Source organism: Falco biarmicus, chromosome Z (assembly GCF_023638135.1).
Source record: "Falco biarmicus isolate bFalBia1 chromosome Z, bFalBia1.pri, whole genome shotgun sequence".
Taxonomy (NCBI): domain Eukaryota; kingdom Metazoa; phylum Chordata; class Aves; order Falconiformes; family Falconidae; genus Falco; species Falco biarmicus.
Window position 1 is genome coordinate 40,433,285 of NC_079311.1, and position 18,618 is coordinate 40,451,902.

The following is an 18,618-nucleotide window of genomic DNA, read 5'->3' on the forward strand; positions in this document are numbered from 1 at the left end:
CATGTTTTCATATCATGTTTCTTAACTGGCTTTGTTGCAAGATTAATTTCACTGCTCTGGCTTTGTTGTATTTTTGTATATATTATTTAGAGTAACTGAGTGAGTTTTATGGCTGGCTTGCAAACAAAAAGGTGCAGAGCTTTGATAAACGGGATAGTTCATAATTTTGAAGCTTTTCTTCTCTGCATGCTCCTGCAAATAAGCAAAACTATATGAGCAAAACTATATTTGTAAAAAGGAAAAAGTACTGCTTTAAAACAGGGTCCTGTCCTTTGCATGTATCAGATGAAGACGTCTCCAGTTTTACTTTGAAATCCATGAACTTGCAAAGAAGCTTAGTTTCCTAAAAAAAAATCCTACCAAAAAAAAAAAAGGGATGGTTTTACTCACATGATATGCCAGGGATTAGAGTTTGTTATAAATGTCAGTAGGTCTTTGTTTTTACTAGATTATAGGATTGTGTGCCATGAGAGGCAATAAAATGGGATTTCTTTTTTCCTGTTTAATCTAACAGAAGATGAGGCAAGTTGCAGTATTAGGTCAAGGCTCACTTGTTTACCCAGGCAATCTGTTTTCATCTTCTTTTGTGCCCAATTACTTTTTACAGAGCTTTATAAGACCAGTTAAATCCCTTCTTTCTGTTACTTGGATTCATGAGCTGAGTAAAGCATTAAAAACATACTAGTTCCTTGAGTACAGTTTCATTCTTTCTCCACCCTGCTTATGTCAAAGTGGCTGCAGTGATTGCGGTGCCTTTCCTGCCCTTAGAAGGTGGATTCTTTTCATCAAATCACAGCTTCCATCTTTTGGCCGAACAAAACCTCAGCAGCACGCAGAACTGCCAGGAAACCCAAACAAGAGCTTTCTGCTTGCTGCTGTGTCTGCCTAGAGCTGCTCCATCACCACCACCCTCAAAGTGAAATGGTTTCTTTGGGTGAACGCTTGAAACTTGGGTGCTCTCAGAGAAAAAGTAGGTCAGAAAAAGTGTTTTACACCAGAGTATGAGGTAAGAAAATGCATTCTTTCCTGGCAGAGCATTAAGGTGAAGAGTTTTTATCCTTTTTACTTTTGGCCTGGCAACTTTCTGTCCAGATTTTTAAAAAGCATTGGACTCTTTCTGCTAAACCAAATGACTTAATACCTAAGAATGAGAACTGGAGGACTTGTGGACAACTTAGATACACTATTAGCATTAGCTGAGGTCATATTAATCTGTTTTTTTGGAGAAAAACAAAACCCAAAATTTACTATAGCTTTAGCGATTTTTTTTATTGGTACCTGACTTTGTCAAAGAACATACTTAAATGAAAGGATTGTTTTCAGGGTTTTATGAGTGTAGCAGTATTGTCTTAGTGTTTTCTAAAAGTCAGATTTCAGATTTCTAAACACAGACTAAAAAGCTAAACTTAAAACAAGGGTTTAAAAAAATAAAACAATCTGTCCTTTGTTTTCCTGTACTGTAAGATCAATTTCACTCAACTATAATCCTTTCTTTCTCTTACAGTTTTTGTGTTCTGTCTAAAAATTCCCTTGCTAGAGGGAAAGAGAAAAGACTGTTTGATGTTGCTAAATGTGTCATGATGTAAGCAATTGGGTTACTGGTGCTGCTGCCTCATATCCAAGATTGAAAATCACACAATGTTGGTTTGTGTCTGGAAGAGAAAATGCTTAAGCTTTTCTTAAAACCTAGGCTAACATTCTCTCTGTTACACAGCTAGTGTCCCTTGTGTTTTAAGAGATCAAATTATCATTCAGGATTGTGAATCTCTCTGGGTTAGTCTGGCAGTCCTGTTGGCTGCAGCCCTGTATGCTAAAGAGTATCTGTCACTTGTTGCACATCAATGACTTGGAGCAGTGGTAGAGGTCTTCGGCTTTTTTCCTAAAAATCATGAGATGATGAAGGAGAATGCAATATTGCATTTGACAGACTTCATAAAGCAGGTAACCATAGCAAAAATAAAATGCCCATTGCAGGGCAGAGAAGATACGCTCCTGCAGCCTCTCTTTCCCTCATTCCTCTGCAGGGCACTGTAATAATTTTTCTTTTAAAAAAGCTTATTGAGTAGATTGATTTATCTGCAAGACTTACTACCTTGCTGGCGTTTCAGGTTTGGTGGATTTTGTCTTGGGTTGTGGGGTGTTCGGGCTTTTGTGTATTGGTGGTGTACCTGTCCTCCCACCTTGCTCTGAGTTAAATGGTGAAAAAAAGTTGTGAACTACTTAAAAGATGGTGCTACTGAACCCAAACACTGTTCCACTTAAGTGGGTTTTGATTTGTTTGAAGGCCAATGTACTAACTTGAATAAAAAAGTAGTGTATAAGCAGCCTGGTGTTTGGGGAATATATTAGGTTCAGAACTACCAAGTGATGCTTCCATTATGGATTAACTGGAGATGAAAAATTCTTATGATACATGTTTAGTAGTGTGGCTATTACAACATCGCCTGTGTTCAGGAAACGTTCTGCTTTTTCTTTTAAAAAATAAATAAATTGTGTTTCATTGAGTACACCAGATGCACTTTCTGCTGGTGTTTCTGGAAGTTGTTTGTTGTCATGTACAGCATGACATGCTATTTTACATGAACAGTTACAAAACACTAAAGGGGGTGTCCTGAGGATCCTACCCTTCTCTAATATAGTTTGGGATTTTTGGGGCGTCCGAGATATTGAGAGGATTTCCTCTACTGTGGCCTCATCTCCATTATAAAACCTATCTGTTGAACCTGCTATCAAGTGAGGCTGTAAGTCTAATTGTGTTAAATCAAAATTCTGTACATTTGTTTCTTTTCTGACCTTAAACACGTATGCAGTAGCAATTGTAATGAAAGCTCTGATAGTACTGTTACTGCTCCTAAGCTGACAATTGTCAGGCCCAAAGACAGCTCTGAATATTGTCACACCATGTCAGATGATGGTGTAAATGAGACCTCATCTGTTTTCCTTGGGTGCTATCAGCCTTGGAAGTCTAGAATTGTAGTCTGATTTAAACATGTCTGATCATGCAGCAAATGTTTTGTTCACAGGGATTTCAATTAATCTTTACTCTTGGGTAGCCATGTGAAGTTGTGGATTGCTGAGATGTAAAAATGACATATCGACTGAAGAGCAGATGATGTTAAAGGTTCTACCATGCTCACAGCTGGCTCTGAGGTGATCCCATAAGCCAGCTCCTTCTCTCCCTACCCTTTGGTAAATACAGCAATCTTTAAGAGGATGATGTTGTGGTTGGTTTGGGTTTAAGGTGCAGTTATATATGGTGACATGATAAGTCATGTTCCCATTTAGAACCTCTTTTCTTTCTTGATGCTGAACAGATTAAATTATGTGGGAAGTAAGGACATACGTATGAAATGCTGAAAGGATGAATATTTTAGTGTTTGTGCAAGGTAGTGTCTTAACACTTCATAAAGTTCCAGTTCATATCTAATAAGTATATGGGTTTAAGCCTTGTATACAGACTTGTTTTCTGAACTTCTGGTGTCTGGAAAGAATGGACATCTATAAGAGAAATATTATATCACATTCCAATAACTTTTGCTTTCTTTTATGTGTACATTACATGCATTTTTATACAGAGAGATGCTGTATACAAATATTTAAGGAGAATACATTATTTTTCCATATTTTTGTCTGCATGAGCTCTAATAAAAGTTGTATATGCCATGATTTGGTCACGCTTATATTTCAGTGACTAAATGTTAGGAGGTTAAGCCAGCGTTGTACCTTTCTGTTCAGTCCTGAAAGTTGCTAGTGGCACAGATGAAAGGTACAATATAAGTCTTTTTTCACCACTAGTATCATTTTTAAAGCTAGCTGAAAGCACAGTGGCCCAAATTTGTTGAGGTTGTATGACAACTGTGGCACTGAAAAGAGAATTTTAATATTAGAACTTGTTAGAACTGGTTTACAAGCACAATAGAAATTATAAAGTGAACTTCCAGGATTTGAACCTTTTAACTTTGGGCATGCAAGGAGGATAGATTGTTAGGAGAGTTTCTGTTGTCTACAGAAGCATGATATGACATGAAGGTACCTGGTTTTTGTTTTCAGCTTCGCAAATAACTGATTCCTCTGACTCTGAATGTGTTGTGTTTACAACAGAATTTGCTTTGCATATTTTGATAGTACTTGCCATTACAATCTTGTCTCGTATCTTAGAGGAAGAGAACACCTGTTCAGTTTGGACTTCTGCAAATCAGATGACAAGATTTTGCAAGTCTGAATTATTGAGAGATTTGTTCAAGTCGAAATTCAAAATACTTTGTGGTTCTGTAGTCATCTGTTTGCTAAACAATCTAGAAGTATGTGGCAAACAAGGTTGCTGATAACTTTTACCGCTGAAAGGAATTTATTTCAGATGAAATTGTGTTACCTCCGATGCATGTTCTGGTATTAAACCCATATAAAATGGTAAAAGCATAGGGATTTTATTCCATTTCTGGTTTTGGTGAATATGTTACATGAGTATGAAAATAGTCATATTTTCTCCCATGTATGCCTGTCTACTTTTGCTCCAAAAGTTATGTTTTATGTTCATATCTAGGATTTTTGAAAACAGTTTCTTCAGAGTATTAAGCATCTGGACTGCAGTTTATACAACTTCATGAAGATTTTTATGTCCAATCTAATATAATCTGCTGACACAGATGGACTCAGTGAAGCCACTGAAAATTAGAGTCTAGTAACAGCAAGGGAAAACCCAGTAATAGCTAAGTTAGTCTTAGCTCTGAATCTTCAAAATGATGCATAGTTTTACAGTTGGAGCCTTGCACAGATGGAATAACTAGGAACTAGATGTAGAAAATGATGCACTGAATAGATATCTGTGGACTCCAATGTCTCCATAGTATTACAATTTCACTACAAGTATTCAGGAATACAGAAGATGTGTTTTCCCCATGAACCAGTTGGCTGTGGCTAAAAATAGTTATTTGCATTTCACAGTCTGGGTTTCTTATTGTTGTAAGCAACACTAGGATTTATCTGCCTGTTTAAGGAATAGTCAACATACTGCTCTAGAGTCTTCCAGACAAGCAGTTGAGCACAACCAGCATGTAAAGCTGAGTTTTGGGTATGGTGTAGTAACTCCCTGTAAGAGCAAAATGCCAGCATATGCAATGATTTTCTCAGCCTACTATACTTAAGGGAGTATCTCCTGGTTAATTGTTGGAGATCAGGCTTGGATCTTCGCAAATCGAATTACTTGGCTTTTTTTCTGAATTCCTTTCTATGTCAGTCTGGAAAATAATGATTGGCTTTGTGGCATACTCCAGATTTTATCCTTTTTTTTTTGGTTTTGTTGCAGTAATATACAATACAATTTATTAGCTTTTTGTCTTTCCAAAACCTAACAGGAAATTCAAAGCCATAAATTTAAATTGTTCTTTGAAAGCAAAAAAATCACCTACCAAAACCAAACCCCAACCAAAAAATCAACCAGAAAAAGCTGCTGTGCTCCTAATAAAAGAACTTGCATTACCATGATTGTAACAAGGACTTTGCTTTTCAGAATGATTTGTGAAAAGCCAGCTGGTACGTGTTAGCTCTACATCAACTTTAATACCCGCTTTTCAGTGTTTTCCTAGAAACTTTCAGATTATATAATCTTTCTTTTCTCCTACTCTTTCCAGAGTAATTCTGCACTCCAGTGTTCAGAAAAATAAAACCTCTGAACCTAGCATTTCTGACAGTTCAGACATTACTAAAAGAACTACCAGGTCTGCTGCAAGAAAAAACAGTTAAAAAAGGTGAGAGTTACCCTCTTTACAGATCCAGTAACTGTTTTCTAGGCAAATACTTTGAAATGGCATATCAATTGCTGATGGCAGCTTTTGCCACAGTTTCAACTCCTTCTCCTAGCAATGGGAAATGAGAAAGAATTTTATGGTTTATGTCATGTACTGAAAATATCTAGAACCTTATTAAATCTTGTGTTGTTTATGTTGCTCAGTCTTTCAGCTTTGAGAATTTTATATGGTAAATGCTAATATGAGTTAGAATTACTGAAGGTGAGGGATTTTGGTAAGAAAAATCCCTTTCTTTACCAAACCTCTGCCTGTAATAAGGGACGGAAAAGTTGTTCACAGCATTAAGTCAAATATTAGTCAGTACATGAAGCGAAATCTAAGAGGAATTTGATGCACAACTGAAATGCAGTAGTAGAGGGGAAGTGTATAAAGTGCATGGTATATGGGTATAAGATTTGGCACTGAGAGTGTGGCTGATAATCTGAGCTGAACCTGTTTGGTAAAGCTCAATGAAATTTTAAATTCAGATAGATTTATGCAGGACTGAAAGTGCCTTTTGGCCCAGAAGCCTATTGGCCATACTGCTGCTACATTTCTTTGTGTATGCATGTGTCTGTGCCCCTCTGGCAGCTCTCCAGATCATTATCAAAGATAAGCCTGAAAGATTTGCTTAAAACAATTCCAAGCAATTTCCAGTGGTTACAGTTCACCAGTTTGTCTTGTGTTTATAGTGAAAAGCTTTTGAATGGGTCTGTTGGGTGCTGAAGAGACTGAATTTTGTTGGGAAGATTAAAAGGTGGCAGATAACATAACAAGTAGTTACGTAGTTTGATTTATAAAGATTGCTGAAAATTCCAGGGGGTTGTGCAGCTTTTTCCCCACAGAGCTTTTCTTTGCCCTTCCTTGCCCTGTTATCTTGAAGGTAACAGAATTTATGAAAAAATCACTCTTATCAGAAACAGTCATTAACAGCAGACTGCAGAAGAATGGCTGCAGAAGCATGGCCTTAGAATCTCTGAAGATCTGCACAATCCAGGCCTGGTATTAGAATAGGCCTGTAACCAGAATTGCACTGAAGTTGCTGTGCTGGAGATAACAAGAAAGGTAGCCTTGAGCTGTTCTTGAATCCTGAGACCGAGTGATTACGTTGTGCCAACAGGCCGTGGCTGTAACAAGCTACAGCTGCTGGGAAAGCAGGTGCAGGGCCAAGAGGGATAGGGACCAGAATGGGAATATAGGGAGTAACAAACTACAAGGCTGAAGCACAGCAACACAACTAGCTACATGGATAGAATGCTTATTTTAGTCATGATAATTAGGGATGTGAGAACCGTGCGCGTTTAGAGACTACTAACCAATTATATTTCTGCTTTACGAATATGCATGTGTATCGGTTCTATATAAGTAGTGTTAGAAACTAATAAAGTTGAGCAAGATGCATAACTCATATTGAGCGTCTTCTTGACTCCGGCGAACCCTTCTTCCAGCAGAAGACTGCAGTAAATTCTAGCCGAGAATTCTTAGCAGTAGCTATAGGAACTATGTTTTGATTAATGTAAGAATATGTTAAAAAATAATATCTTTTTCCTGAAATGCATATTTTACTAAAAAACTGAAGTATTTCTCAGGGTTTTCCTGTTTGGTTGGTTGGGCTTTCCTTCATTTTGCGTCATTTTCACCATGTTGGATGGATTCTGCCTGCTGTTTTTATTCTTCATGCCTCTCCCAGTTTTAAGCTCCTTGCAACACTTGGAAGTATGTGCACGTGTAATTGAACAGAGATTTTCAGACCCTGGAGAAAACACCTCCAAGTTGATGTTTTTCCTGTGTGAGATGAGAATACTTATCCCTAGGAGGAAACAACACCCCTAAAATAGAATTCTTAGAAGATTTCAGTTATTTTGAAAGAGATCCTTTAGGTGTATTGCCAGATTTATGACTCTGAGGACCAAGGATCGGGTTGAACTCAAACTTCATAAGCTACTTCATATTTCAAGGGATTTTTTCTGAAGCCTCTACCCCAAATATTTCATTCCTTATTCTGTTTCGTTTCTTCTAACTCTTGAGTCAAAGAATTTAAGTCATTTTATGCTGCATCCAGTAATCAAGTTTGTCCTAAACAGGTATGTCACAGTTCTGGAGTTCTTAATTATTGTGTCATCTGAGAGGGAGGGCAGATTGGGTGTTCATCCCTCTAAAGGGTATTTTGATATGACTGTATAACTTCATGGACTTAGAATGCAGTACCTTGTTGTTAATTGTGTAGGTGTCCTTTATTTTTCCCGTGTTTGGTAAAACCTTGCTCTCTTCTTCTTTTAAACATCCCTTTGGGTTTTTTTCATCTCTTTTAAATTTAATTTCTTGAAGTCTCTGCAGTTTGCATTACCTCGTAGTGCTTATATTGACTGACCTCTTCCAGATCAAGTGGATTTTAGGGTAGAGGAGAATAATTATTATCACAAAATTGAGATCATGCCCTAACCAATATGTCTTTGTCAAGACCTTGTTGCCTTCTCTGAACTTTCAATATTAATGTGTAGCCTTACCCTCTCATTTTCTTGTTTGATATGTTCCAGTGGAAACATCTTACACTGTTTTTACATAAATCTCATTTGTTGATGCTTTAGGTCCATTCTTACTGTAGATTAATCACATTTGCAAAACATCTTAACACAGTGTAATCTGCAGAGCTGAGTAACTGATTTACCATTTTATCCTTCAGACTGTTAGAGACACTAGCATAGAATGCCTCCAGAATGATTTTCAGCCAAAACAGTCACTTACAGCTAAAACACTCTATTCTGGCTTTGCAGAGAGAATTAAGGGAATTTCAGTCCTATTCATAACACTCGCTGCATTTCCTTTACAGAACGTCTCTAGGTGTCAGCTGCCATCTACAAAAGACCGGTACTGGTGGACATAGCACATCATATCTTGTGATGGAAATAGCACTGTCATTGAATTACAAGAAATCATATTGCTAGAGCATTATCCACGGTCTCTTCTGTGGATGCCCCTTGTTTCCCTAGTTAAGACATCTTCCTTGTAAATTTGCCAGTTACTGAGACATTCGTGTTTGTATTTTAACAAGGTGCATACATCAGATCCAACCCAGCTGAATCGTAGTAAGACACAAATGAAACAATCTTTTCTGTGTTACTACACATAACGGAATTAGGATTATGTGTATAGTAAGTAGTTGATTAGAAACTAAATCTTGAGTGGTGAAGGAATTTTGGTAGGTAGAGGTGCTTAAGGGAATACAGGTCAGGTTATTAAAAAAGTAAAAATTGCGAGTGTGGTGGAAAATGTATCAAAAATGTATTGTATAAATTCTTTTACTTCTAACCAGAGAGGTAGATCACAGAAACTAACAAAGAGGAATACGCTTTAAAAATCTCCTGTGCTTTTGCTTTGCTGGGAATTGTAAAGCACCCTTTTGCACCCGTGTTCAAACACTGAAAACTACCTGCAGCATTTCAGAGCTTGTCTATATGTAATCTAAATCCAGCTTAAAAAAAAATTGTTTCTTTACTATTCTTTCTACTTTTCCAACAGTATGATATCGCAGAGGGAGAGAAAGAAAAGGAATGCTTTACAGCAAATGCGCTTAATGAAATTATGGTACTTTGAATCTGTTGCTTTTCTGTATGGACGGAACCTTTCTTCATATTGTCTGTGATCAGACCACTCCGTGCTTTCTTTACAACCAACATTGCTGTTGTTAAATGCAGTGACTTTTATCTTCTGTTTCTTTCTTTGAAGTATTGTTTGCTCATTTTACCTTCCCAGAAATATTTGCTTGAAATACATACTGAGTACATATTTAACTTTTTTTCTCAAATATGTTTTATTTCAGCAGCCAATCCGTCCCAAGGACTAGAACAGTATTGCGTTAATTTTCAAATAAGCAACCAGTGGTGAAAAGGATATTCAGGAATGAAGGGGATGCGACTAGAGGGGATTATGCAATTCAAAGAAGATTACTTTGGCTTCATTTTTCAGCAAAAGTGAAACAAAAGAATCTCTTCCATACGTGCAGAATAAAATGAACTGTCAACGTGCTTTGTAGACACTTCCCTGATGTGCTAACACTTCCTGAAACAAAACCAACAAAAATCTGTGTACATTCAGACTCAGGTGTAAATATGTAAGCTCTCTATTATAAAGAGGGCTTGCTAGTATGTATGATGCATGTGTATAAATTGTGATGGCAATCACTTAGCTGCTGACCACTAGAAATGAAAAGGCAGTGGGAGCTTTTAAATATTTAAATCTGTGTTGTCCGTTCAGACTGGGCTCAAGTCTGCACTTGAGACTGAAAATCAAATCACAAAAGCTTTTTTCTTACAGTATTGGTACCGTCCTGTGTTAATTGGCTGTTCTTTCTTATTTTATATGAAGTTTTTTATGAAGCAGCAGTATTGACTACATGAAGCAACTATTGTCCACCAAAGAGTGCTTTATTTTCAAAGGTTGTGTGGTTCGTTTATTTTGAAAAAATGTAACTATAAGCAATTAACTTAGTTTTATCAGTAATAGATTTTTAGTTGTTCACAACCAATGGCTCTTCTAGCTAGTTGTAATTGCTTTAAGTCTGTGATTTTGAGGGGAGGGAAAAACAGCTTACCATTTAAAGCAGTGCTGTCATACTGAAATGTCATTACTGTTTCTTTTCCTATCTTCAAGCCTTTTAGGTGAAACTTTAGATTACCATATCTAAAAGGTAAGAATTTTTCCTGGGTTTTATTGGTACAGTTGATAACATGCGGATGTCGCAGGTTTTGGCCTTTGAGACACCTAATGAGTGCAGCACACAAAAAAGGGAAAATAAGCTTGCTGTACAACTGCAATTGGTAGTGGAACTGAGGGCCCGTATAGTTTTTAACATCTAATTAACACTTCAAAACCTACAGCTTACCTCTGTCTGATACTGCAGTTTTCATCCACTACAAGACTGTCTTCAAACACTGGCAGCGTTTTATCCCTACCACTTCTCACATTATGAAATCTCAAAGTCGTCTTTGCAGTGATGTACCCTTGTCTGCCAACTGAAGTTTATAGCTGCATATCCCTCAGATGAGGACTGTTACCACATAGCCTTAAATATCATACAGTTATCTGTTGATTGACTCTCACAGTAGAAAGGACAAGAAATGGAGAGATCTGAAATGTTAGCAGTGGGATAACTGAAGTTTTTAAAGGTTGATTACCTCTGCAAGGGAGAGAATTTTCTTTTCATGAGTGTAAATGGGCAGGTGCAGTGACTAGTTTCAACCTACATGCTTTTAAATTAAGGTTAAGCTTTCTGTTAGGCTGGTCATTTTTGAATGCCGATATGAATAACCACACATTGGCTTGAAAACATTTTGTGGCAAGATCATCTTGAATTGGAGGGGAAGCAGGATGGGAAGTGTAAGTAAGCTTCAGGGAGGATGCATAAGTTTGGATACTCAAAATTTGCAAATACAAATAAAAAGAAAACAGAAGAGGCTTGTGTGATGCAAAATAAAGGACCATTGAGGCTCATACCTGATTATTTTTTGTTTTCCTCTTAAATCTTCACCCTCACCACCAGTTTTTTATGGGTGAAAAGCACCTAAAAGAGGGGAACTGAATTCACCCTGATACAGTGATTACATTTTTTTTTTCCTTAGTATGTCACTTGCCCAAAAGATGAACTACAGGTAACCACAATAGTAGGTATATTGTGCAAATATGAATCTCTGTTTATTCTTGAAGTAAATTCTTACTTGGAAGGCAGAAGAGATGAAACTAGTGAAGTGAGAGGGTGAGTCAAGAAAGATACAGTAATACTGTGTTTGGCTTTGCCCTTCTCTCAGCTGAGCTGCTTCTTTTAGCATCTTTGCTTTTGACCTAATCAGTCTATTTCACAGCCCTTCCAAATTCCAAAATGTAATTGCCTTTTCTAAAGTAACCAGCAGAGCCATTAGCACTTTCAGGTTCCTAAGAAGTAAGTTTTGGTGAAACAAGTGCACAAACACACACAATAGCAACTGTAGCTAAACCAAAACTGCATGTTAGGCATGAGTGTGTTTCAGGGTACTCTTTCCACCACCCAGTATCTTAGGGAGAAACACATAAATGTCAAAGGGATTTTACATTTGAACTCTCCAAACAGCCTTATATGGAAAATTAACTCATTACCTCATTGTGTCCCACCTAACTGTATTGCTTCACTTGTTCTTCTGAATTTTTAGTACTTTGCCTAGCATTTTTATTATACCGTACCAAAGCTGTCTTAAGTAAGCGTGAAGAGTGGCCATGGGTGAGAGAGTCCTTGGTTTTTAAATCTTTGTTTAATTATGTGCCAAAATGGAATGTGTGGCAGCAGCTGCATCACTGCTGTACCACAGAGCAGCTGAAGGAAGTTATTTCTGCTGTCATCAATTAGGAGTTTCTCCTTAGAAATTCTTTTCCCTATTTAAAATGCACAACAGATGGATTCACCCTTGATCTCTTACTCAAAAGTATGCAACATACTCAAAAGCTGTAATATCTAGGGTCAAATAGCTGGCTTCTGTTACAGCATCAAAAACTGAACTTGGATGGTAATTCAGACCTTGTCTTTTTGCCCCAGTAAAACAGAGGAAGTGCTGTTGACTTAAATAAGATTTGTAGAGACTTGTGCATTAAAATGGAAAAAGACAAAAATGTGATGTTCACCAGTTTGTTGCACTGCAGTTTTTATATTAATGGTTTGCAGATTGTCTTGCATAAACTCGTGTACAGACTATCGAGATCTTAAATTTCTTGACTAATCAGTACTGTTCATCCTGATTATTTTTAAATTGTGTATTTCTAATATTTTTTTAACTTGGATTGACAGAGTGGGAGTTTATTTTGCTGAAGGTATTTTTAAGATAAAGCTTCATATTATCTTGTAATTTTAAGTAGTTCAGTATGCATTTGTGTCTCATTTGAAAATACTGCATATTGTATTTGATTTTATACAAAATACTGAATAGTGAGAATTGCAAACATGAACTGTGGAAAATTAAAAGTAATAATCCGAAGTTTGGTTTTGTCAGTTTTATTTCCAGCATTCTAAAAAAGTTCGGCATACACCCATCATATCTGTATCACATAGGCTTATATGTGCTCTGAAAAATAATGCGAGAATCTCAGCTGCCTGAAAACCTTTAATTAAAGCACAAATCTTTAAAACACATACTTCTCCAATTTTAAAAATAGAGACCTTCTGGCTCTGCATTTCAGGGGACTCACTTTGGAAAACAGTAGTATTTAAATTGTTGGGATACTGTTACCCAGTAAAAAAACTTGGAGAAGATAGAACAATGGGGTTTAGTTAATTTGTGTCCTTTCTTTATGATCATACAGTACTCATTTTCGGAAATGAGCATCATATTAAATACAATCTAATTTGGTACTTACTGTGAAAGTGAAGGTTTCTCAAAAGTAAAAATAAATTTTCAGAAACACTTCTTTTTGTGTAAGAGTTGATGGTGGTCTAGTTTAGACTTACAAATAACAAAACAACAGCAAAAAGTATTGACCAACTCAAATACTTCTGATCACCCTTACCTTACCTACATTAGAAAATGCAGAATTTGCACACCTGAAGCAGAGACTGTTTGACAAGTAAACTTTCTTGTTCAAAAGATACATTTTTATAGTTAGAAAATCCATGTTCATCTGTTGTAAGGTGATCCTTTCTAAAATTACATTAATGTTGAAATGACATTTTCCTGACAACCTAACTCCCTGCTGAAAAGTGAGGGTTTTGTCTGTGAAAACATTGGTTTATGCATGTGATGTCTGGACGAAAACAGTTAAGCCCTGTGATACCATTGGTGATTTAAGGAGTACTGGCACTGGGCAGGAGAGGGCAGAGGACTAAAAAAAAAATCCTTCAGAGAACAGCCGGAGCGGTGGCCCAGGTCAAATCCATTTGCAAGTGTGTGCACTGTGAGAATAACCTGGATAGAATTTGAGTAAGTTTGATTTGGCTCTATTTTAGCCTCCTTCGCGTTACAATTTCTACATAGCATGTGTAGGAGTGGATAAAAATACACTGTAGCCAAAAGGATGCGCTGTTTAGAAATACTCAAAGCTGGTGTTAAAATACATGTTTTAAACCTAACTACAAGTATTTTGAGAGAGATATGCTTGCTTTCTCTTGCAGTTGTGTTTTGTCTGTTGGTTTCACTTGGGTGTAACTGACTAGTAAGCCCCAAAACAGAATAAGGCTGAGAGGAGATGGGCAAGGGTGATGTGCTTGTGAAGCTCAGGGAGTGATGCAGGCTGTGGTGGACCACAGCAGTTGCCAAGCAGATGACTTTATCTCAACACAGAGGACTAGAGGGTGGCCTTTGTTTTAGATGATTATCAACAGCTGAGTGGATCAGCTGGTGGTGTAAATGTTTCTGCCCAAGTGCTTTGGAGAGAGTGAAGATGTCCCTGAACTGGACAGAGCAGCATGGGGAGGGTGAATATACAGAGTATAAGCACCAGGCAACTGCCAAAAGCATTTTGAACAGAACAGTGGGTGTGAGCTGGCATCAACCCTCCTGTTTGTTGTCAGGGACTGGGGACACCCTTCGGGGTGACAGGATTATCATAGGGTCCAGTAATGGGAATCACACTGGTACTGTGATTGAACGATGTATTGCAATTGCAACATGTACTGCAATTGCTATATTTTGCAAAGTATAGCTTACATTTGTGTGTGTCATTATACTTTATATCACTCTAAATCAGAAATGTGTGACATCAACCATCTTCAAGTAAGTAAATCTGGTATTAAGCATAACACCTTCCATCCACAGGGTCTCTCCAAGAACCTGGTCCAAGTGCTGGTCTGTGACAAGAGGGACTAGAGGGCATCTAAGTCTGTCCTTTAAACAGCTCCGCTCCTTGACCATGTCCTTGCTATGAGACTGTCCCAGTCCACAGGGTGGCTAAAGAATATGTGGCAAAACAAAAGGGCCAAGCAGCAAATGCTTGTTTTTCATCCCTCAGCCCAGCATGCGCTGGCCCTGCTGCGCAGCAGCAGATAAAAAGCAGTTTGGTGTCACTGGCACCTCTGACTCCCTGCTCTTCCAACTGTGTCAGTTGCTGCAGACCAGTTATGCCACAAACAGGATAAAATGGTAAAATCCCAAACTCCTTGACAGGGAGCAGACAGGAGATGACCCTTGGCAGCAGCTGTTAGTAGTGCAAGAAAATGCAAAGTGATTGCTGCCAATAGCAGGAAGATGGGCACTACGCACATGCTGAAGCAGACCGTTTCTCACCATTGTGAGCTTGCTTTTACCTCCATCAGTGCTTTGATGCCATTCTCTTAAGGCGACTTGGTAGTCCCTTGGTTTTCTACTCAGCAGAAGTCAGCCACCTCATTACCCCTCCTTCAAACACAGTCTTTCTCCAGACCCATTTGTGTTTCTTCCCAAGTTTCAGTTCTGCCATTACCAGATTAATCTTTCGCTGTTCCTCCTGAAATGTCATGCTCCCATGACTGAAACTCTACTCAGTACTCGCAACAGTTGACATGTACCCTGGTGTCATGCTTCTAGAGAACTCTTCCAATGCCAACATCATGTCTCAAAGTGAGCTATTACTTAATGTTGGTTTGTTTGGGTTCCTTCCTTTCCTCCCACTGATCAGACCTTTTCTAGCCTACGGTCTTCTTTCATTTCACTGGACTCTTCATTCAAAACGTTACTAGGCTTTACTTTTCCCACAATAGCTTCCAAGCTCCAGAGCCTTTGCTAGAGCCAAGGAAACCTGAAAACAGCATTCAATCCGTAAGTAACAGAAATATAACCAAGCCAGTAACAAGCTCAGAATTCCTGGATTATAGTATGTCAACTTACTTGTCAGAGGAGAATAAATCCTACCTCGTTGCTGCTATTTTTACGTTTTGGCAAAACTATCCTGCTAATTCAATTACATTATGCAAAACAGTATCTTTTGTTGAATACCGTGCAAACATAGACAGGAACTACCATTGCTAAAAGCAGGCAGCAGCTTATGGAGTCCTCTTAGTAGCTGTAAAACATTGTAGAGACAACAAAACACAGAATATGGATATTCACACTAGCTACTCAGACAGGGAGTGCAAAAACTTTATTCAATTCAGTAGGTGCTAGCTTAGTCTTAAACATAACACTGCAATTAACTGCAAACACTGCTCTGAAGACCCAGCGACACTTGTTGCATCACATCTTCAAAAAGGCATTTGTTTGCAGCTGAAGATCCAATATATTTCATATTAAATTCTAATAGAGCCAAAGTGTAACAGTTCTTACTTCTTCCAATGAAGGTTTTCCCTTTCCAAGCACAAACTGTTCAGCATTTGCCCAGCGTATGTTACTGAAAAAGAAAAGCTCTAACTCCACACCTGTTATTCAGTGACTGAAATGTACTTTTTTGCAAATATAACCCTGTTTCACATTCAATTGTTGATCCACTGAAAATGAGTCAGTGTTACATTACTTTCAACACTACATATATATGTGTGTATATATGTATTTTTATGTGGATGTGTGTGTAGGTGCACATGTGCCTGAGACACCTCTGAAGGAAAAAAACCTGGAGTGAGAATTATGTAAGAATAATCATAATGACATAGATGTACTAGGGCTGCAGATTTGCGGTCTGGGCCCAAAGGCTGCTCATACCCTCCCAGCGCTGTTTTCACATGAACAAGCATAACCAGAGCTGAAAGCTCACCTCCCATGGGCTCAATTGCCTAATACTTGTATCCATGAACTAAAGTTTTTCACCAGGGCTTTTTACTTCTCAGTCTGTTTAGTTATCCTTCAGTATTCTTATGTTAAGCACAGACATTCCTCTCCTCTTCCCTTTAAAAGCACTTTCATAGTAATAAACTCTACTACAGCACTACATATGATTCAAGTGGACCACAGTTATCAACACTACCATATATAAATGGCAGTTGTAGAGAAAAGTGAATTCTTCTTTTTGCAAACTTAATGAGATTTATATTAATCTAAAACTCAAAGCTGAAATACAGTAGTTTTCCTAGGCCACTCGCTACAGTAATACTATACAGTAGAGTACCTTGTAGTAGTGCATTAGAGAGTAACATGACTAAGATCTGCAACACAATTTAATCTCCTCCTAAGATGCATGCCATGGTTTACTAGTGTTTGTGTATATATGTATACCTGCTTCCATTTGCTTTACGTGAAGGAGTAAAGCTAGACCAGGAGTGCTTTGTTAAGCAGCAAACGTGCTTAACAGATACAGCTATTTTGGTACCTTAAATACGACAGATGACTGGGTTTTAGTAAGTTACCTTTTCACAGCTAGGCAAAGGAATTGGGTCACTGTCACCACTTACAATTAATAATTGATTCTCTGTATGTATATATCCTTAAGCCATACTGAAGTCTGATAGTCTGAAAAGAAGTTAGAGGAGTAAATAGGATCTTTGCAGCATCAGGCACCAGACTGAAAAATAAAACAATCTTTTCAGCCTTCCCAGAGAACAGTCAGAACCGAACCAACTGCATTACACCAGATTCAGCTCAGTAGCATAACAAGGTTTCAAATTTTTAGTGGAAGGGTTGCTTTTAAGTATTTCACTGCTTTCCTTAGCAAAAAGAGGTGTTAGTAAAAGAAGAAGCTACACCCTTAAAAGACAATGGAAAAGAGAGGTAAGCCTTGCAAAGAAGCTCTCCACACCTATATATACACTCACACCTGCAAGCAAAAACATAAATTTAGACACATTCTTCCCTGTTTGGTGGGATAAGGTGAACAGGAAGGGAAAAAAACCCCAAAAATTTGAAGACTCCCACAGACAAAATAACTTCTGTTCCACAATCACGAAATTGCCATTTTTGGCAGAAACACCCAAACACCTATTACAAGAGCAGCAGCAGCTGCAGTGATTTCAAGTAGCAGCTTGCTCCTGATACAAGAATTATTTACTTTTATAAAAATATATATTTGTAAATATCTATAATGAAAGACAAGAAAGAATTTGAAAAACAGAGGATGTTCATCAACCCTTACAGATAGTTAATAAGACATGGCCTTGGGGAATCAATAGATACCACCAGTATGTCAAGCTAAGCTCAAGGAGAACCAAATGGTTAATGAGACTGAACAGAAAATTACTGAAACTATGTATGAACTATCCTAATTAGCATAGTAAAAGATCCACCCTCGAGCAAAGAAAGCCTCCTACAAACAAAGCCCCCTCCCCATAGAACTGTGTACCTGAATACTGTACCTTCAAATGGAGACAAGGCTCTTACAAACCAGTGAGAATTAAGTGCGACTAAACATAGTTTTAAACAATTGTTCAAAGTGTATAAAGTGTTTTACCATGTGTTAAGAGTGTGCTAGCTTTGTGGATTTACCACCCAGCACCCATCTCTGTGCAATAAACATGCAATAAACGAATTGCTCTGCTCTGTGTGTGTGGATTGGCTCTTGCATGCCAGGTGAAGAACCCAGACCTAGGATAACACTCCTACAAGGTGAAAAAGTCATTTATGTTATTTCATCCAGTTCAGAAAGCAGCAGCATAGGTTTCTCTAACACCAACGCTTCCCTTGCTTTTGCACATTCTTTCTACCGTGGATTGTCAGCGTATCTCTATGCCGCTAAAATGAGCTCCTTGTGGAATCCAAAATCTCATGTTATAGCAAATTTTCATATAAGTAATTTAACAATGTAAGAAAAGTCCTTTGAGCAGCACTACTTTGCAGACCATCTGTTTGGAGCATGTAGAAAAGTCAGTAGTCCTCCCTGGGTGATAATATCCTACTTGTGTAAAGCCTTACCACTGAGATAAGTTACTTTGATTCTGAATACTCCTCGAGCTTACTTCAAACCAAAACAGTTTTTTTCT

General features: G+C 37.9%; 1 protein-coding gene across 12 annotated transcripts in view; it reads left to right on the forward strand.

The window, feature by feature from the left end:
- Positions 1–12,784, forward strand: part of CDC14B (cell division cycle 14B) — a 46,062-nt gene extending 33,278 nt beyond the window's left edge. For 4 of the 12 annotated variants that reach the window (XR_008819381.1, XM_056324239.1, XM_056324245.1 and 1 more), the window contains one exon: positions 9,607–12,784. Coding sequence is in view for 4 of the 12 variants with exons in the window: in XM_056324245.1 (XP_056180220.1) it covers positions 9,607–9,646 (40 nt within the window). In the remaining 8 variants the exon portion in view is untranslated. Of the gene's footprint in view, positions 1–3,023; positions 3,190–5,630; positions 5,748–9,606 lie in introns of those variants that run through there. The other 8 variants (XR_008819384.1, XM_056324241.1, XM_056324246.1 and 5 more) reach the window with 5 other exon arrangements.
- The last annotated feature ends 5,834 nt before the right edge of the window (positions 12,785–18,618 follow it).